Consider the following 15,783-nt stretch of genomic DNA (forward strand, 5'->3'; position numbering starts at 1 on the left):
GGCCTGTTGGAGCCAGTTACCACAAAATTATTGTTGAAATATAATGATATATATATTTGGCTCTGGAGGTGACAGCTAGCTTCGACAGTATTATGCAGAAACTGCACTGTAGGTTGGAAATAACTAGCCCATTACCTAATGCATTCAGTAACTTACACCAATCCTGACATCTCACTGTACAGAAACACCAGAATAATCCCAATGAAATCTAATGTAAATTAGTCACAGCTTTGCATTCTTCCCAGATATTTCTGATGACTCCATGAGAAGAAAGATAAAGATAGTATTGTTCATAAGATTATTGGAATGACTCTTTAACTGGTCACATGACACCATTTTATTTATTATCATGTTATGTAAGAAAAGCTAAGATGCTCTTAAAGTACCTCTTTTCTTTTAGTTTGCACTTAATTAAACATCATATACAATTCCTTTCTTCAAAAGAACTCCATTATAATTCCTTCCACTTAAAGAACCAAAAAGCTTTATTATTCTTCTGCAAGCTTCCCACTGAATGAAGTATTTCGTCCTATAATATTAGCGCTCAGCCTTGTTTCCCAGCAACACAAGAACATTCCTTGGTCCTGGTCTTTCCGATTTGAAAGTGACTAACTTCGGGAGATTTATACCACTTGCTTGTTAGCCTTTGACAGTGCTGGTTCCAAACAATACTACTCCAACTTCAGTTAGGTAGTCTTCAGTACTAAAGGTGATTACACACCAGGGTATCACGGGTGTTGAAAATGCATGAGGGAATTACAACAAACTTCTCCTAAGTTGTCTAAAAATAACATAAAGCACAACTGTAAAACCTAAATACTCATGAAAACAGAAAATCCATAACTATAATAAAAGAATAGCATCAGATAGTCAAGTGGCAGACCTCTAAGTCACTAAACAAAGGCCAAGACCCAAATTATATACTCAAAATGAGAGCGAAAGAGAGAGAAACATATAAACTCAAACCTGGCTTATGCTGACTAAAAAATATACTATTCCACAGATTAATAATTAAACCTAAATTTAAAAAGGAATGAAAATAAACCAACATTATCAGGGAACAGCCATCACCAATGCCATCTTCCTAACAACATCTCTTTGAGACTGTATAATATTAAGTGCTTAAAACTTTCATATTATCTTTGAACTTCTAGCCAAAGTTTTCCATAAATTCAAAAATGGTTTAAATAAATAATAACTAGAAGCACTAAAATCATGAGAAATAGTTACTTTAACAAAATGCTTGATGTTTTTTAAGGCCAAAGAAAAGCTATTGAGATTGGTATCAGTCATGAATGATAGAGCCTCAGCTGCATTTAAAAGTATAAATTTCAAAAGAACATATCTGCACTCACCTTGAACACCAGCAATCAAGGAGGAATATGTAGACCTCTGAGTCTGAGGATAGCCTGGTCTACAAAGTGAGTTCCAGGCCAACCAGGAATACATGATAATACCATGATTTAAAAAAATAATAATAAAATATAAATTGTTTTTATTTTAACATTTTCATACAATATATTTATCATACTATTTTCCATCCCATATATTTACATATTGCTTTCTTCATATATCATATAAGTGTTTATCTTATTCTTCCCCTTCCATTACTCCCAGATCTAACCCACCTCCCTACCCACTCAAACTTACGAATGCCATGTTCTTTCTCACCCTCGCTCAAAAAAGAAAATGAAAAATAATAATAATAATAGGAATAGGAATACAAAAAATTATCAAAGCAAAATAAAATTTGATACAAAAACAATTCAGTCTGTTTTACATTGACCAACCACATCTGGGCATGGGGCATGCTCTGACGTGTGGTTGATAGTCCCAGTAACACTCCACTGGATAAAACAAGCTTTATACTCCACTAGAGATGGAGCAATGACAAAATTCCTAAATGTCAACACTGATGGAGGAGTGTCTATGTGTTACTTTCATTTTTAATAAAGATACTGCCTTGGCCCTTTAAGAGACAGAAAATTAGGTAAGGCGGAGTAGACAGAACAGAATTGTGGGAAAAGGGGTAGCAGGCAGTGGGGAGACGCTTCAGGCAGTTGCCATAGTGAGTCGCCATGCTTCTCCTCTCCGAGATGGATGCAGGTTAAGATCTCTCCTGGTAAGCCACACCTCATGGTGCTACACGGATTACTAAATATGGGTTAAAGAAAGATGTGAGAATTTACCAATAAGAGGCTACAGATAATGGGCCAGGCTGTGTTTAAAAGAATACAGTTTCTGTGTAATTATTTGGGGTAAAGTTAGCAGGGTGGCGGGACACAGCCCTGCCGCTCCTTTCTACACAACACAAATGAAAGCTGAAAGGAACAGCAATGAAATTTCAATGCAACTACACTCATAAAAGCAGTACTCTTCCTAGCTCTTTCTTAATACTAGGATCACTATCCTCAAAGAAGACCTTTTCCTCCCCTGTCTATACACAGAAATCAGCACAGTGGAAAAGAGCACTAATTCCAACCAAGATAACATGTGATATAAAAGAAACTTAGACGATACACTGTAGACAGAGTTTTCCTATCCTGCAGCCACCCTCAATTAATCATGCAGAGTCTTAATATAAATTATAAATGCTTTGCCTATAGCTCAGGCTTGTTACAAACTAGCTCTTATAAGTTAACCCATTTCTATTAATCTAAGTGCTGCCCCAAGGCTCATGGCTTTTACCTCTATCCCATATTGTGTGTCTGAATCATTCTCCACCTGGCTGGCAACTCCTCTGACAGTACCCTTTGTCATTCCCTCATTTTCAGTTTGGTTTTCCTGCCTAACTTTATCCTATTCAGCTAGTGGACAGTCAGCTTATTTATTAAACCAACCATAGTGACATATATTCACACAGTATAAAGAAGATATACACAAACGTGGATTTATTACAAAGCCAGAGTTCTAATATTAGCAGAACCTTAGTTCTCGACAGACGCATTTCCTAAAATCTCTTGAGAACCTTGATTACATTAACAGTTGCTTCAACATCTACCTCAGTGTTTGACACAAAGACTTATGGGAACAAAGATTTGGTCACAGATGCTCTTGCTTACTGAGCTTTGTCCCATAAAAATCTAATTCTCTCTAGATTATCTATCACCAGATTCAATCCCAAAGAGCAGCTTTAAAATCTCCGCTTGGAATAATATCTCATCTTAAACCAAAATCAAACCTAACTCGCTACCATTGAAGTAGTAATTCAGGCAACTTGTTTCATTAATTTCTAACACACCACCTTAGGAGGACAATTGACTACCTAGTGAATGAAACTGAAGAAAGAAAAAAATTGGGATGAGGTAACTACAAATAAATCCGTTTCTTTTTCTAGTGTGGCTATTGCTGTTGTGACACTTTCCACATTTTAGTAAATAGAAAGGTAAAATTCCATTTATTAAGTTAATATGGCTTATACCTCCAAAAAACTAAAGTTAAAAAAAATTAAACATCTCATCCCTTAGTAATAAGAAGGAAATAGTATTGTGGTGAAGCAGAGGTAATGTCAACAAATCAGCAGTATCCCGACATTACCTTTGACATAAAAACAATCACAAAAGGCATTCATAGTAGGTCCACTTAAAATTTTAACAACAACGGTGACTAAAGCCAGCAAGGGTATAAATTATTGGCCAGGATAAAAAATCATGTTGGGCCTGAAGCAAAGAAAAAAAAAGAAAAAAGAAAAAGTTTTTAAATAGAATAGTGTTCTGAAATAGAAAGCATGTTAAACAGAATTGCCCAAGGACTGTTAGGAAATGAAAAATTACACTAACTGCATTGGGAACAGAAACCCGATAAAAGCACAATGCACAAATTACAATCTTCTTTGAGGCTGTATTAGACAGGAGAAAGGTTAAGCTGTGTGTGTGCCCAGTTTTGCCCACCACAGGACACAACATGATTGAAGAATTACTCTCAAATGTTCCTAGGGACACCCAAACAACTACAGTAATAAATATGTCTAGGTTTTTAATATTACAAAACAAGCTGGACCAGACCCCAAGTCAATAGATACTTGCAAAACACCCCTAGAGTGCAAACCTCTATTCTAAGTTCTAAAGAAAACACCAAAAAATAATAATATGTTCCCTAATTATATTCTTCTATTCTTAAATTCAAGACACGCATCTTGATCCCAGGATGCTAGGTGAGTCAGCACATACTGCAAGGCTGTGCTAAGGCAAAAAAACAAAAAAACAAAAAAAAAAAACCTTGAAGAGAACAGAAAGGAGGCAGCATTACGGGAACAATCTGACTGACAGCTATAGGTCACCTATCGTTACAAGGTGAACTATCAGAAATTCATTAACGGGTGCAAACTATATAGAAGTATAAACACTGATAGATTTTTATCTATAGTAAACAATCATACCTCATGAAGGAAAGATCATAAAACACACACAAGTCCATGCATACTTGAGCCTAAAAGGTGGTCACTATTTTAAGAGGAACAGAGAAGCAATCGTTCCAAACTTTCTCTCCACTAACAAGAGATTTGTTCTGTGATAATGCAAGTCATAATGAGTCACCACAGCATCTAAGCGAGATTTGGATAGCAGAGTTATAAATGGCTATTAATTGGTCTAGGTCCAAGTAAAGTGGCACATCCAGAAAGGTCTACAATTAATACAGCCAGGGACAGTCACAAGATCTTAAGCCCTTCACCAAGAAGTAAATCGTTACCAGATTTATTTTGGTTCATATTTTCTGTGCTATGTTGTTTGTAAGTTTGCTTTATGAGACAGAAATAATGCATTTAACATGAGAAAATCTGACATAAAAACCATGTAAATAAATAAGTAAATAAAAAATTAACAAATTCGTATTAGCTGCCTCAAAGAATGGAGGGGAAACATGGCCATGTGCTCACCTCCAGGTAATTATGTGGACTAGTTCTTTGTTTATATTTACAATATCATTCCTTTAATTCTCTGAGTAAAATACCAGGGTTCAATAACCAGGGAGTCCCTTAGGCAAAATTGTAATCTCTATGTGTCTAATTACCTCTACTGCAAACACAAAGCTGACTGAATCTTTCCACTTATTTAATTTCCTCTTTATTCTCCTTGTAGGGGTCATGCTCACTCTCCCTCTAAAAGCTCCTGCTTCAAACACATAACCTAAACCTTCCCTATGAAATGCAGTAGCCACCGGCCACACACTGTTACAAAGCCCAAATGTGCTTTCAGTAGGAAACATACAGATCTGCAAGGCCTAATTGGCAAAAATCTGAAGTATATGATCAGAAAAAAAATTTTAGCTGCATGTTGGGGTGACATTCTTAATCCAACCCAATGAATTAAATAATAGATATTTAAATGATTGAATCTACTTTGCCTTTTTATGTGGCTACTAAAAAATTCTAAAGTATTCACATGGTTCATGTTATATTACTATTACACAGTGCTGATCTAGGCAAGAAACTTGGGGGGGTGGGGGGCTAAGGAGAAAGCACTAGACACTCGTTTCTACCTCTGGAATCCTCCTAGCCAAGTGACACTTGACTTAATATCCCCTACTTCCTGATTCATTAAAAAATGGAGTACCTTAGCTTACTTCGGAATTGCTCACTATCTCTAAAAATAACCCACTCTTACTTCCAAAATGTGCTTGTCTGTTATGAAGAAGCATGCTGGTTTGTCATCAGATATGATTTACAATGCATTTTACAAGCTTCGGTGCTTACAGAATGTGGCAATTCTTATAAAAGCACATTTTGCAACTGAACCATTTTTGCAAGGAAACTTTCACATTAAGTAATACAATCCAGGAATAAGGTCGCACGATATCTTCACTAATTATTTTAATGAAGATTAATGAATGACTCATCTAGTGCTTCGAATCTCAAGTCTCATTGAACTGCCCACATCCTGAAGGATTAATTCTTCCTTTTACAGAAAAATAGTTTTAAGAATGTAAAATGAAGTTCTTGGCGGTACCTGTCCCCTTCTCTAACAGGACTGATGACTGTATCAGAATTATACCCAGGTTTATCTACTGTGTTGACATTCTCTTCACTAATTGAGCTGCTGTCAGACAGGCAGCCTATTCTACTTGTCCTTGTTATGTTGTGTAGAAGAATGCCTGTGACAAAGAGAATGCTGGAAATAGATTCTGAACATAAATCAATGAAGAGACCACAACTCAGACGCCTACATACAGCCTGCAACACGACTTCTGGGGATGACAACCCCTGTGTAAGTCACCCTCTGTAGGTTGCCCCTTAAAGTCATAATGTAGCAGTAAGCGAAGCAACTGGGATAATGCCAATGACGAAACCCTGTTCCCGACAGCAAGGGTTTTAAAAAGTCATTATGGATTACAAGCCAATCTAGTAGTTTGGTTAGTTGGATTAATATAAGGTCTGTCTATTTACAATGAGCTGTCATTGTAGAACTTCTCTAAAATCTCACTTCTCCACCCTATATGAAGTTTCACAACCTCTGTCAAATCAATGTGCTAACAACAGTTACATTTCAACATCTAGCCTATTTCTTTGGAAACTGATGTGCTCCAATTGCTAGCAGCATTTCTAGAACAATCAATCCTGATAAACATCAAAGTAAATATTAAGACTGAAATAAACCAAAGGCCAATTTCAGTAAGATAGAAAAGAAGTTAATTTTGGGAATATTGGTATTACCTTATTTAAGATTTAACAAGTTCACTCCTACAATTAAGAACATCTGAAAAAGTTTTACATGATCAACCTATCATTTAAATCAATCAAAAAGATAAACTGAGTAAAAGCAGGTTTTTAAAATATATTTCCTATAGTATTTATCCAATGAGTACATAATAGAGCCAAAAAATACTGTAAGCATATCACTTAAAACCTTGAAATATTTTAAATCAAATTAAGATTATGAATTGAAGTCTACACAAATTCTCAACAACTAGAATATAAATCAATAATATTCTGAAGTGATAAAAATAAGAAAATTAAAAAATCGAAAAAAATAATAAAAGTACCTGAGGTTCAATTATATATTTTCCAGGTTTTCCCTTTTAGCTGCCTGAAGATAACAAACAGAAGTTCCTCTAAGACATTATAAATAAGAAAGTTGATCGACTATTTCATCCTCATGCTATGAACGAACTAGAATATATATTACAACTATAACTGCTAGTATACTTCAGTTAGAGTTGAGCAAAGACCAGCATGTTATAATGTAAAATGAGCCAATAAACATTCACAGCCAATAAATAAACTTCACATAATCCTTTTTGTTATACAAAAGTTAGGAAAAACAGACTTAAATATACTATGTAAAACAACAGTACCTTTAGAAAAATAACTTTGATCTTTAGAGATAGGAAGAGTGTATTCATTAGAACAAAAATAACTATATTCTTTAAAAGAATGGTTCAATACATAGTATTTCAAAATGAAAATATTTGTGTGTGTGTGTGTGTGTGTGTGTATGCATGAAAGACCATACATATTTAGATGAAATCATAAGCTACTAGGCTGAGGGGAAATATTTGTGACCCACATTAATGACAAAGGACTCATAGGTGGGATATGAAAAGAACTCTGACTCTCAAAGAGTTTTTGTTTAAAGGAAAGAACATTAATCTAGTTTTAAAACTAAACCAAATAAAGGCATTTCAACAAATAGAGCACACAGATAGCAAGTGACTCAATGAATATGATCTTAAGCAGCTATGAAAAAAATATGACTACATATACTTATTGGGAGACTAATAAAATATAGTGTTAATCCGGACAAGGATTCAGATAAAACTGGATTCTTCAGAGATGATAAGACAGAAAAAGATAAACTTTGGAAAGTAGTTTTACAACTACTTATGATACTAAACATATACTTATCACATAATCAGCCTTGAGTAATCCCTAACAAATAAAATATATACATGAAGGTTCATATCATTTTAGTAAAATAGTTCTAATATCTAAAACTTGGAAACAACTCAAACGCCCTTCAGCTGGTAAGCAGATAAACAAACTGGGCAGATGGTACTCCCACAGGATGAAATACTACTCAGTGACAAAAAGAAACAAATTATTTCTAAGTGCAACTAAGCTAGATATCAAAGGCACTATGCTGGGAGAAGAAAAGAGATATCAGTCTCAAAAGTTTGCATATGATATAATTCATATAATATTCTCAAAATGAAAAAAGTTATAGAGCTAGAAACTAGGTCAGTAATTGTCAAATTTAGGAATGGTGAGAGAGTAGTAATGTGAATTTTATGCATGAGGAATTTCTTTGTGGTACCAGAACAATTCTATATCTTTACCACAGTGACAGTTTCAGTAATATACACATCGATAAAACCATGAATATGTAGACACGCACAAGAATAAACATCTAAAGCCAGAAGATGTAGACATTCACAAGAATAAGAATCTAAAATCATGAAGAAGTAGACATACACAAAATAACCATTTATAAAACTGAAGAAATGGGAATACGGTTCCTGGATTGCATCAATCTCAACTTCCTGGTATTGGTACCATACTATAGTTATGCCACAGAATACCACAGGGCAAGCCTGGTGAAAGCTACAGAACCCTTCTTTGTGCTGTTTCTGAAACTTCCTGTGAGTCTTTACTTGGCTCAAAATGAAATGGTTTTAAATACAATTTGCAATTCTTTCATTAAATGTCCTATGACTTTATAAGTACTATTAACCTGCTACACATAATACTCAGTTTGATAAAAGTTATTTCTGCACAGAAATTGTGCCTCGTTGTAGTTGACTGTTCAATGACTTCACTAAAATGCCTAGGAATAGGTTATTCCTTTGTTTCATATATGTTTAAAAAGTTAAATTTATTTAAAAAGCATCTTAAAATTATCAAATATCATCAACAACAACAAAAAAGGAAAAAAGGCAGGACCACAAAATTAATTTTTCATACTAAAAGTCATGAATAATATTCTAAGACTACATTTTCTTTTCTAACTTTTTAGTGAACATCATTTTTTTTCTTACACATTAGTCTTATTTTCAAAGTTCTCCTGGCTATTAGTAAACTCGGTGTGATCATCTGTCTAGCATCCAGAGTTCAGGAGGAAGAAAATCCCTGCAGCTGTTTGATGCTCAAGAATATGAACACTTACCAGTCAGATGAAAGAGGAGAAAAGACAGGAGGGGAGATCAAGAGAACAGTGAGTTTGGATTTCTGCAGGCTAGCATTTACCTCTTTCCATGAAAGGAGCTCTATGCTTATGTCCCAGGACTCATCCTGCCTTCAGCTGACAGACAACTGGCAATTGCCTCATCATTTCCACCCCAAATTAAGGATCAAAGTTTAAACACGCTCTTTTCCTTCTCTATTAGACTGTGATTAAAACTGCCACCTGCCTCACCTCACTCGCCCAATCCCCTCTACAGGAAAGAGAACAATTCCCTGAAGAAAGAACAACATAGTTAATTAGGAAAACAAAGAGCAATGGGGAATTTAAGGTCTTGGCTTGATTGCAGGAAACAGTACTAAAGAACCTAACCAGAATTAAATGTAGTGAAAATAATATTTAAGCTGAAAAGTTAAGTAATACCTGCAAGTTACAGCATATTAAGCATGTTTAGGTATATTTTTAGTCCTCAAGAGATCCTAAAAAGTATATTTATATGTTTTTTCCACTGAGTAAGAAAATGATATCCTTGGATTCTAATCTATTTGGCAGTTATAAAAGCAGGGATCTTCTCTTCGTGTTGTTATTAAACTTTGTAACAAAACCACTCCACAATATTTTTATATTTAGGATGTAATGGACCTAAGTTTAGAGAAAAAATTATTTGGATTATTTGAACATAAAAGGCTTAACTACTAAAATGCAGAACAACTGAACATGGAGTGTCCAAGTAACACTAAATGAACTCCATGGATCGTATTTATTTATGGGGGGGGTAGGTGAGTGTGTCAGTAACAATAATAATTAAAAAAACAAGAGGTCATGAATTTAAGAGGGAATGGGGGAATGTGGGAGGGTAGTATGGAGAAGGAGGGAATGATATATTTTAATTAAATGTTTTACTTGGAAAAATAAAAGTTTAAATAAAACAAAAAAATCACAGACAATAAAATCAATCAAGCTTTATAAGTTATTCACCATCACTAAACAGATCAGAGAATATACAATGAGATTATTAAACAGATCAATACATGTAAATTGAAGAACTATGTTTATGGTTTTCCTTTTGTTGAGGTTTCAGGTTCCTATTAGCCCCAACAAAAAACCAAATTGGACTTTGTTTATTAAACATAAAAGCATCCTGGATTCAAAACAAGAACAAACGCTGATGAGCGCTTATGTCTATGACCACAAGGAAAGAATTCTTTGGAGAGAAAGAGAAGGATTGCTGACTTTAGGTGAAAGGTACCTGGTAGCCACAGTACCCTCAGAAAAACAGACTTTCATTCATTCATGCTCTGCTAAATGAAACATAATACATTCATGTGGGATTCCCTTCTGCATGCTGTGAGTATGTTTTATTACCATTGGTTAATAAATAAGCTGCTTTGGACTATGGCAGGGCAGACTATAACCAGGCTGGAAGAGAATATTTAGAGAGAGTAGGCGAAGTCAGAGTGTCACTATGCAGCTGCCAAAGGAGAAAGATGTCCCGGAACCTTACCGGTAGGCCATAGCCTTGTGGTGATACACAGATTAATAGAAATGTGTTAATATGTAAGAGCTAGCTAGAAATATGCATGAACCAATGGCCAAACAGTGTTGTAACTAATATAGTTACTATGTGATTATTTGGGTCTGGTCAACCCAGACACAAAACAAACGAGCAGCCTCCATTTACAGTCCATGCTTTCAAGTAAGAAACCTACAGCACACCTCACTCACAGGGCTGTGTAATCATCTAACTCACTGTCTCGGGCCCAGCAAATTGAGAGCTGAAAGGAAGCCTCTAAGAAGTTCCCATGCAAAGAAGGATTTATTCCGAGGTGGTGCAGCTGGCGCTGGAGCCTTTTCTAAACAGAATGTCCTATTACGTCATTGTATGACACTCTGAAAATGAGAAGAGGTCGGAGACTCTTGCTCACCCCTCTCTCTAACCCAAGAGTGGTTCTGGAATGATGATAGATCTCTGTTGCAGAGAGCAAATGAGTCCACCAATACAGAATAGCGGGTCAGCTACATCTCATAACTGGTATTTTGTTTTGCCTTCTAAGACCACTGACAATTGACTCTCTTCAGAATCCACAGTTTGGCTGGGTGCTGATGGGGAAAAAAGTACACCAATAAGTCACATTTAGAATTTTTATTCTGTGAGCAACAATTGTAGAGATGATGACTGACACGCCAAGTACAAATAACCTTGGCTATGTCTCGACACATGTGAGATCATGCTCTGAGACAGAAGGAACAAATGCATGTCCCAGCTCAGCCCTACCAACTGTTTCATTGGCAATCCAGGAAAACTGTGTATCCCCCCCTAAGTAGATCATTTTTAGAAAATAAAATATCATAATATACACTTAAAATACGTAAAGTTTAAACAAAGAATACTGACTACTGGCAGGGCAATTGTATCTATCTGAGCAATGTTCAAAAATGTCAGCCCTCTGTTTTAGGAAAATGTAAACCAAACCAACCGGTCTCAACCTGTGAATCATAAACATTGGAACACATATTTCCCATGATCGCAGTCCACAGGTTGAGAACCATTGGCTTAGCCCAACGTCTTCTACATAAAGGGCTCAGTGTTGGGCAAAAACTAAACACAAATCATAGCTACACTTTCTCTTTTCCAGGCTACTAGAACTGAGAAAGAAATTTCAAACAAATCCTTCATAATCCTAGATCACTGAATGATCTGTGAGGAGAGCCCTCTGGCCAACTCCCATTGCCATGCAGGATGTGAGCAATCAAATGTTGTAATCACTCATAAGAGCGAACTGGAGTACAACAGCAAGTTTCACAAAATTAGAAAGAGCAAAGTAGAAAATGTCACGTTAGGACGCAATCGATGAGATGGCAAACATACACTAAAGTATTTACTTTTTATGGATGATGCAAAATAACTCACACTCTGCACTGGATTTGGAATTCTCACAGAAGGTGAAAGAGCATGTAAAACAGAATTCCAGGTGAAGCAATGGTGAGTGGGAAAATAAGTGGTGATCCATCCGTGAGAAGAAAAGGCCTCCCCATCACCATTCTGACATACTGATGGTTGTACCTCAAAGTTTCCACATTATTTAATAAGCACACCTATTGTGTTAGGCCAAGCACATACTAGACACGTGGGTTACTAAAAATTAAGATGAAAATAAGATAAGTATCTTCTACTATTATTGTGCCTTCAACAACATACGGTAGCCGGATAAATTATAAAAAGTAAAAACATATCTCCTCACAGCTCAGGAGGCTGAGGAGTCAAACACAAGATGGCGGTGGTTGAAGCTGTCCAGTGAGGGCTGCTCTCTGCTTCCCAGGTGGGGCCTTGTTACTTTCAGTCACTAGAGAGTGGGAATGCAATGCCCTCACAAGAAGAGCCAAAAGGCAAAATTACATCAAAGGGTAAAAAAAAAGTTTTTATTCTTCAACAGTTGACAATAAAAGTCATCACAGCCAAATGCCAAATTACTATCTGACATGCCTAAATGGAACATGTGTGCTGGAAAATATCAATTACCCAGAACCAAGGACAGAGTAGTGTCCTGGTCACAGTAAAGCACAGAGGGACCCACTGGGCCAGACTTCTCACCATGAACACTGGATTCTCTCGCTTCTTTATTCTGGCCTTTGTTCTTCTCATTAATTTTGACAAACCATGAAAGATGACTATAATTGCTTCAATCCCTGTGGAGCTGAGTATGAAGTATACAAAAGAAAAAAGGGGATAATGATGTTTGTCTGCTTGTGGCCACTGAAAACTGAAAACAGGGCGCGGACAAAACATTTCCGCAACCCTTGCTTTAGAGTTACTTACAGGGCATTTTACAAACCACACACGCAGAGTCATTAAAAAATGAAGGACCTCCAAGAAAGCTGGCCATTGCCCTTTGTTTGAATTTGTGAGTTCATTACAATAAAGTAGTTTTTATATTAAAAAAAAACTGTATCTATGGTGAGAATAGATGAAGGAATGAGGCAGACAGGAACAGAGGTGAGCGAAAGACCTTATCATATTCCTTTCAAATTGCTTTGATTTTTGACCCATGTAAATGGTTTCATACAAAAATACAGAAAGAAAAGATAAATTATTTGTTTTTGTTTGAAAAATCAGTTATTTCAAAATCAGATCAAGTGTTTGAATGTCAAGGGTTGCCTGAGAAATCTCTTAGCACAGGCTGGCACCTTCTGGATAAAATTTTACCAGTCTCTTCCCCAATACTTAATCTAAGGGCATCATAACATGCTTAAAGTGAGTGTCTGTCTAGCCCGGTGGCTTTCAGGAGGGCTCACTCCTTCGAATATGTCAACTCTGGAATACGCTGCTTATGACGTCTACAAAGGTTTTACAATCTTTAGCAGTTTTGTTCATCAGCTTCATACTAGAAAGTCATTTAAGTCACTGTGCTAAATCACATGACAAAACGAGGACAGGAACTTAAGGTTTCTTTGTGTTTCCAAATCAAATCATGTCCATCATCACCAATGCCACTAGCTAGGTAGAAATATTTTTATTAAAAAAAAAAAGAGACATTGTAGAATCAGCTGCCGTGTTAGCTTTGATCTTCACAGTATCTGGGCTTTAGAGAAGAAACTGGTATCACAAATGTGACCATGGCTGGGCAGTGGTGGCACATGCCTTTAATCCCAGCACTCGGGAGGCAGAGACAGGTGGAACTCTGTGAGTTCAAGGCCACCCTGGTCTACTAGTTCGGGAACTGGCTCCAAAGCCACAGAGAAACCCTGTCTCCGGAGGTGAGGGTGTAAAAAGTGACTATGACAAAATACTTGAAATAGGATCTTAACCACTCCAGTTAGAATAGAAGTTATTTTCAGCCTGGCAGTGGAGGCACAAGCCTTTAATCGCAGCACTCAGGGAGGTAGAGGCTGGAGGATGTCTGTGTGTTCAAGACCAGCCTGGTCTATAGATCGAGTTCTGGGACAGCCAGTGATACATAGAGAACCACTGTCGGGGGCGGGGGGGGGGGGGACAGTTACTTTCATTTTAAAACTAAATCTGAGCTGATCATAATTATTTGATTCCAAATTTGATTCCAATAGAGGGAAGCATGGTCGAGATCAGTTAAAATTAAAGGCTTTTGGATTGAGTTCTACAGGTTGGCTATCCACACCCTCCTCCCTCTCCTGGATGGCAAGGTCAAACGTCCGCAAGTGTTGCCCTACGTACACTCTTCAGTGTTGGTTTAAGAGAGAAATATGATCAAAGACGAGACGAACAAACACTGGGGAAATCAGTGTCCGCCTGAAAGACTGCACCAGCCCTGCTCGGAAATAAACCACAAAGTTTGAAAAGCACAATCACACGCTTGGCGTCACGTCCACTGCAACTCACAGGACCAGAGAGTGCCTGAACGAGTCTCAGACCGGACTGGGTGGGCCCAGAGCTGCCCGCCCGGCACGTAGGACACGGCGCGCGGCCGCGGAGTGCGCGCGAACGGGGCGGACGTGCGGGAAGCGGCCGACTCCCCAAGACAAACGGGGCGAGGCCGGAGCCACGCCCACCCATGATTGGCACGCGCAAGGGGCGGGGCCTCGCGGAAGGGAGGAAAGCAGCGCGCTCGCGCTCCGCCAGGCCGGCCGGCCCGGGGCGGAGGGCAGTGTCGGGGGTCCTTCCGGTACCTGCGCTGGAAGTCCGAAGCGAAGGGCTTCAGGTACGGGTCGATCTCCAGGAGCCGGGCCAGCTCGGGCACGTCGGCCAGGGCGGCCTCCAGATGCGCTTCCGAGCCCTTGTCAGCTGCCGCCGGAGCCGCCATCTTCGCCGCAGCCCGAGTAGCCGAGGCCCGAGAGGGTCGAGTGGGCCGAGCGGGAATGCGAGCGGCGGGGCGGAGCCGGGCGAGCCTAGGCGAGCCACCGCGGACTTGCCCTTTATAGCCGCCGAGCGGGGCCGGGGTGAGCCCGGGACACACGTCCCCAGCACAGGCCCCCGCCCACTCACGCGGCCGGCACCTGGGTCTCGGAGCTGAGCGGGGCTGGCCGGCCACCGAGAGGCGGGACTCCCCCCTCCCTTCCCCTTCCTGTCCCGTTGTCTTCACTCCTGACACAACTTTCTGCTCTAGTTCCTGAGTTCTTGCTAGCGGTGGTGACCAACACAAAATAGGAAATTCACCAGGAGAGCAGTTAAATGTAGATGACGTTAAACTGTTGAGTGTTTTAAAGTCCCTTAACTGTCCTACGTTTAGTGTGTCTAATGAATTTAACCGAGACAGTTTTGGGTGATTGCCTGAATACCCCGATATAAGAAGCCACAGGAAAAACAAGAACTTTCATACAGCCAACAACGTATCAGAAAGGCGTTTGTGTTTCCTCAAGCTTTTACCCGCAAAACTGTCTTTGATGAGCTCGGACCAGGAGAACATCATTAAACTGAACTCACTCTCCTGTTTAATGGCAGTGATAAAACAAGACATTGCTCTTCAGGCCGAACTCACAACTATAACTTCCTTCTGTCCTTTCAGTTCAGTGGTTCCTTTTTAAGAGTACAGAATTGGGGACCTGGTGACGTGATTGCTCACTACGTAGAAGGTTCTTGCCAACAATGCAGATAAACCACATTGTGGAAGGAGGGAATCAACTCTCTGGCATGTTGTCTCCTGACCACTCCTGGCACTTGTGCACTGATATACAGGCATATATTCATGCGTGCATACAA

The 15,783-nt window shown here is 38.5% G+C and overlaps 1 protein-coding gene across 1 annotated transcript in view; it reads right to left on the reverse strand.

Annotated features, from left to right (window-relative positions):
• Gbe1 (1,4-alpha-glucan branching enzyme 1) overlaps positions 1-14,994 on the reverse strand; it is a 248,144-nt gene extending 233,150 nt beyond the window's left edge. The window contains exon 1 of the mRNA XM_038345354.2: positions 14,754-14,994. Within this exon, the coding sequence (XP_038201282.1) occupies positions 14,754-14,887 (134 nt within the window). The 5' untranslated portion in view covers positions 14,888-14,994. The remainder of the gene's footprint in view (positions 1-14,753) is intronic.
• Positions 14,995-15,783: the final 789 nt, after the last annotated feature.

Source organism: Arvicola amphibius, chromosome 10 (assembly GCF_903992535.2).
Source record: "Arvicola amphibius chromosome 10, mArvAmp1.2, whole genome shotgun sequence".
Lineage (NCBI taxonomy): Eukaryota > Metazoa > Chordata > Mammalia > Rodentia > Cricetidae > Arvicola > Arvicola amphibius.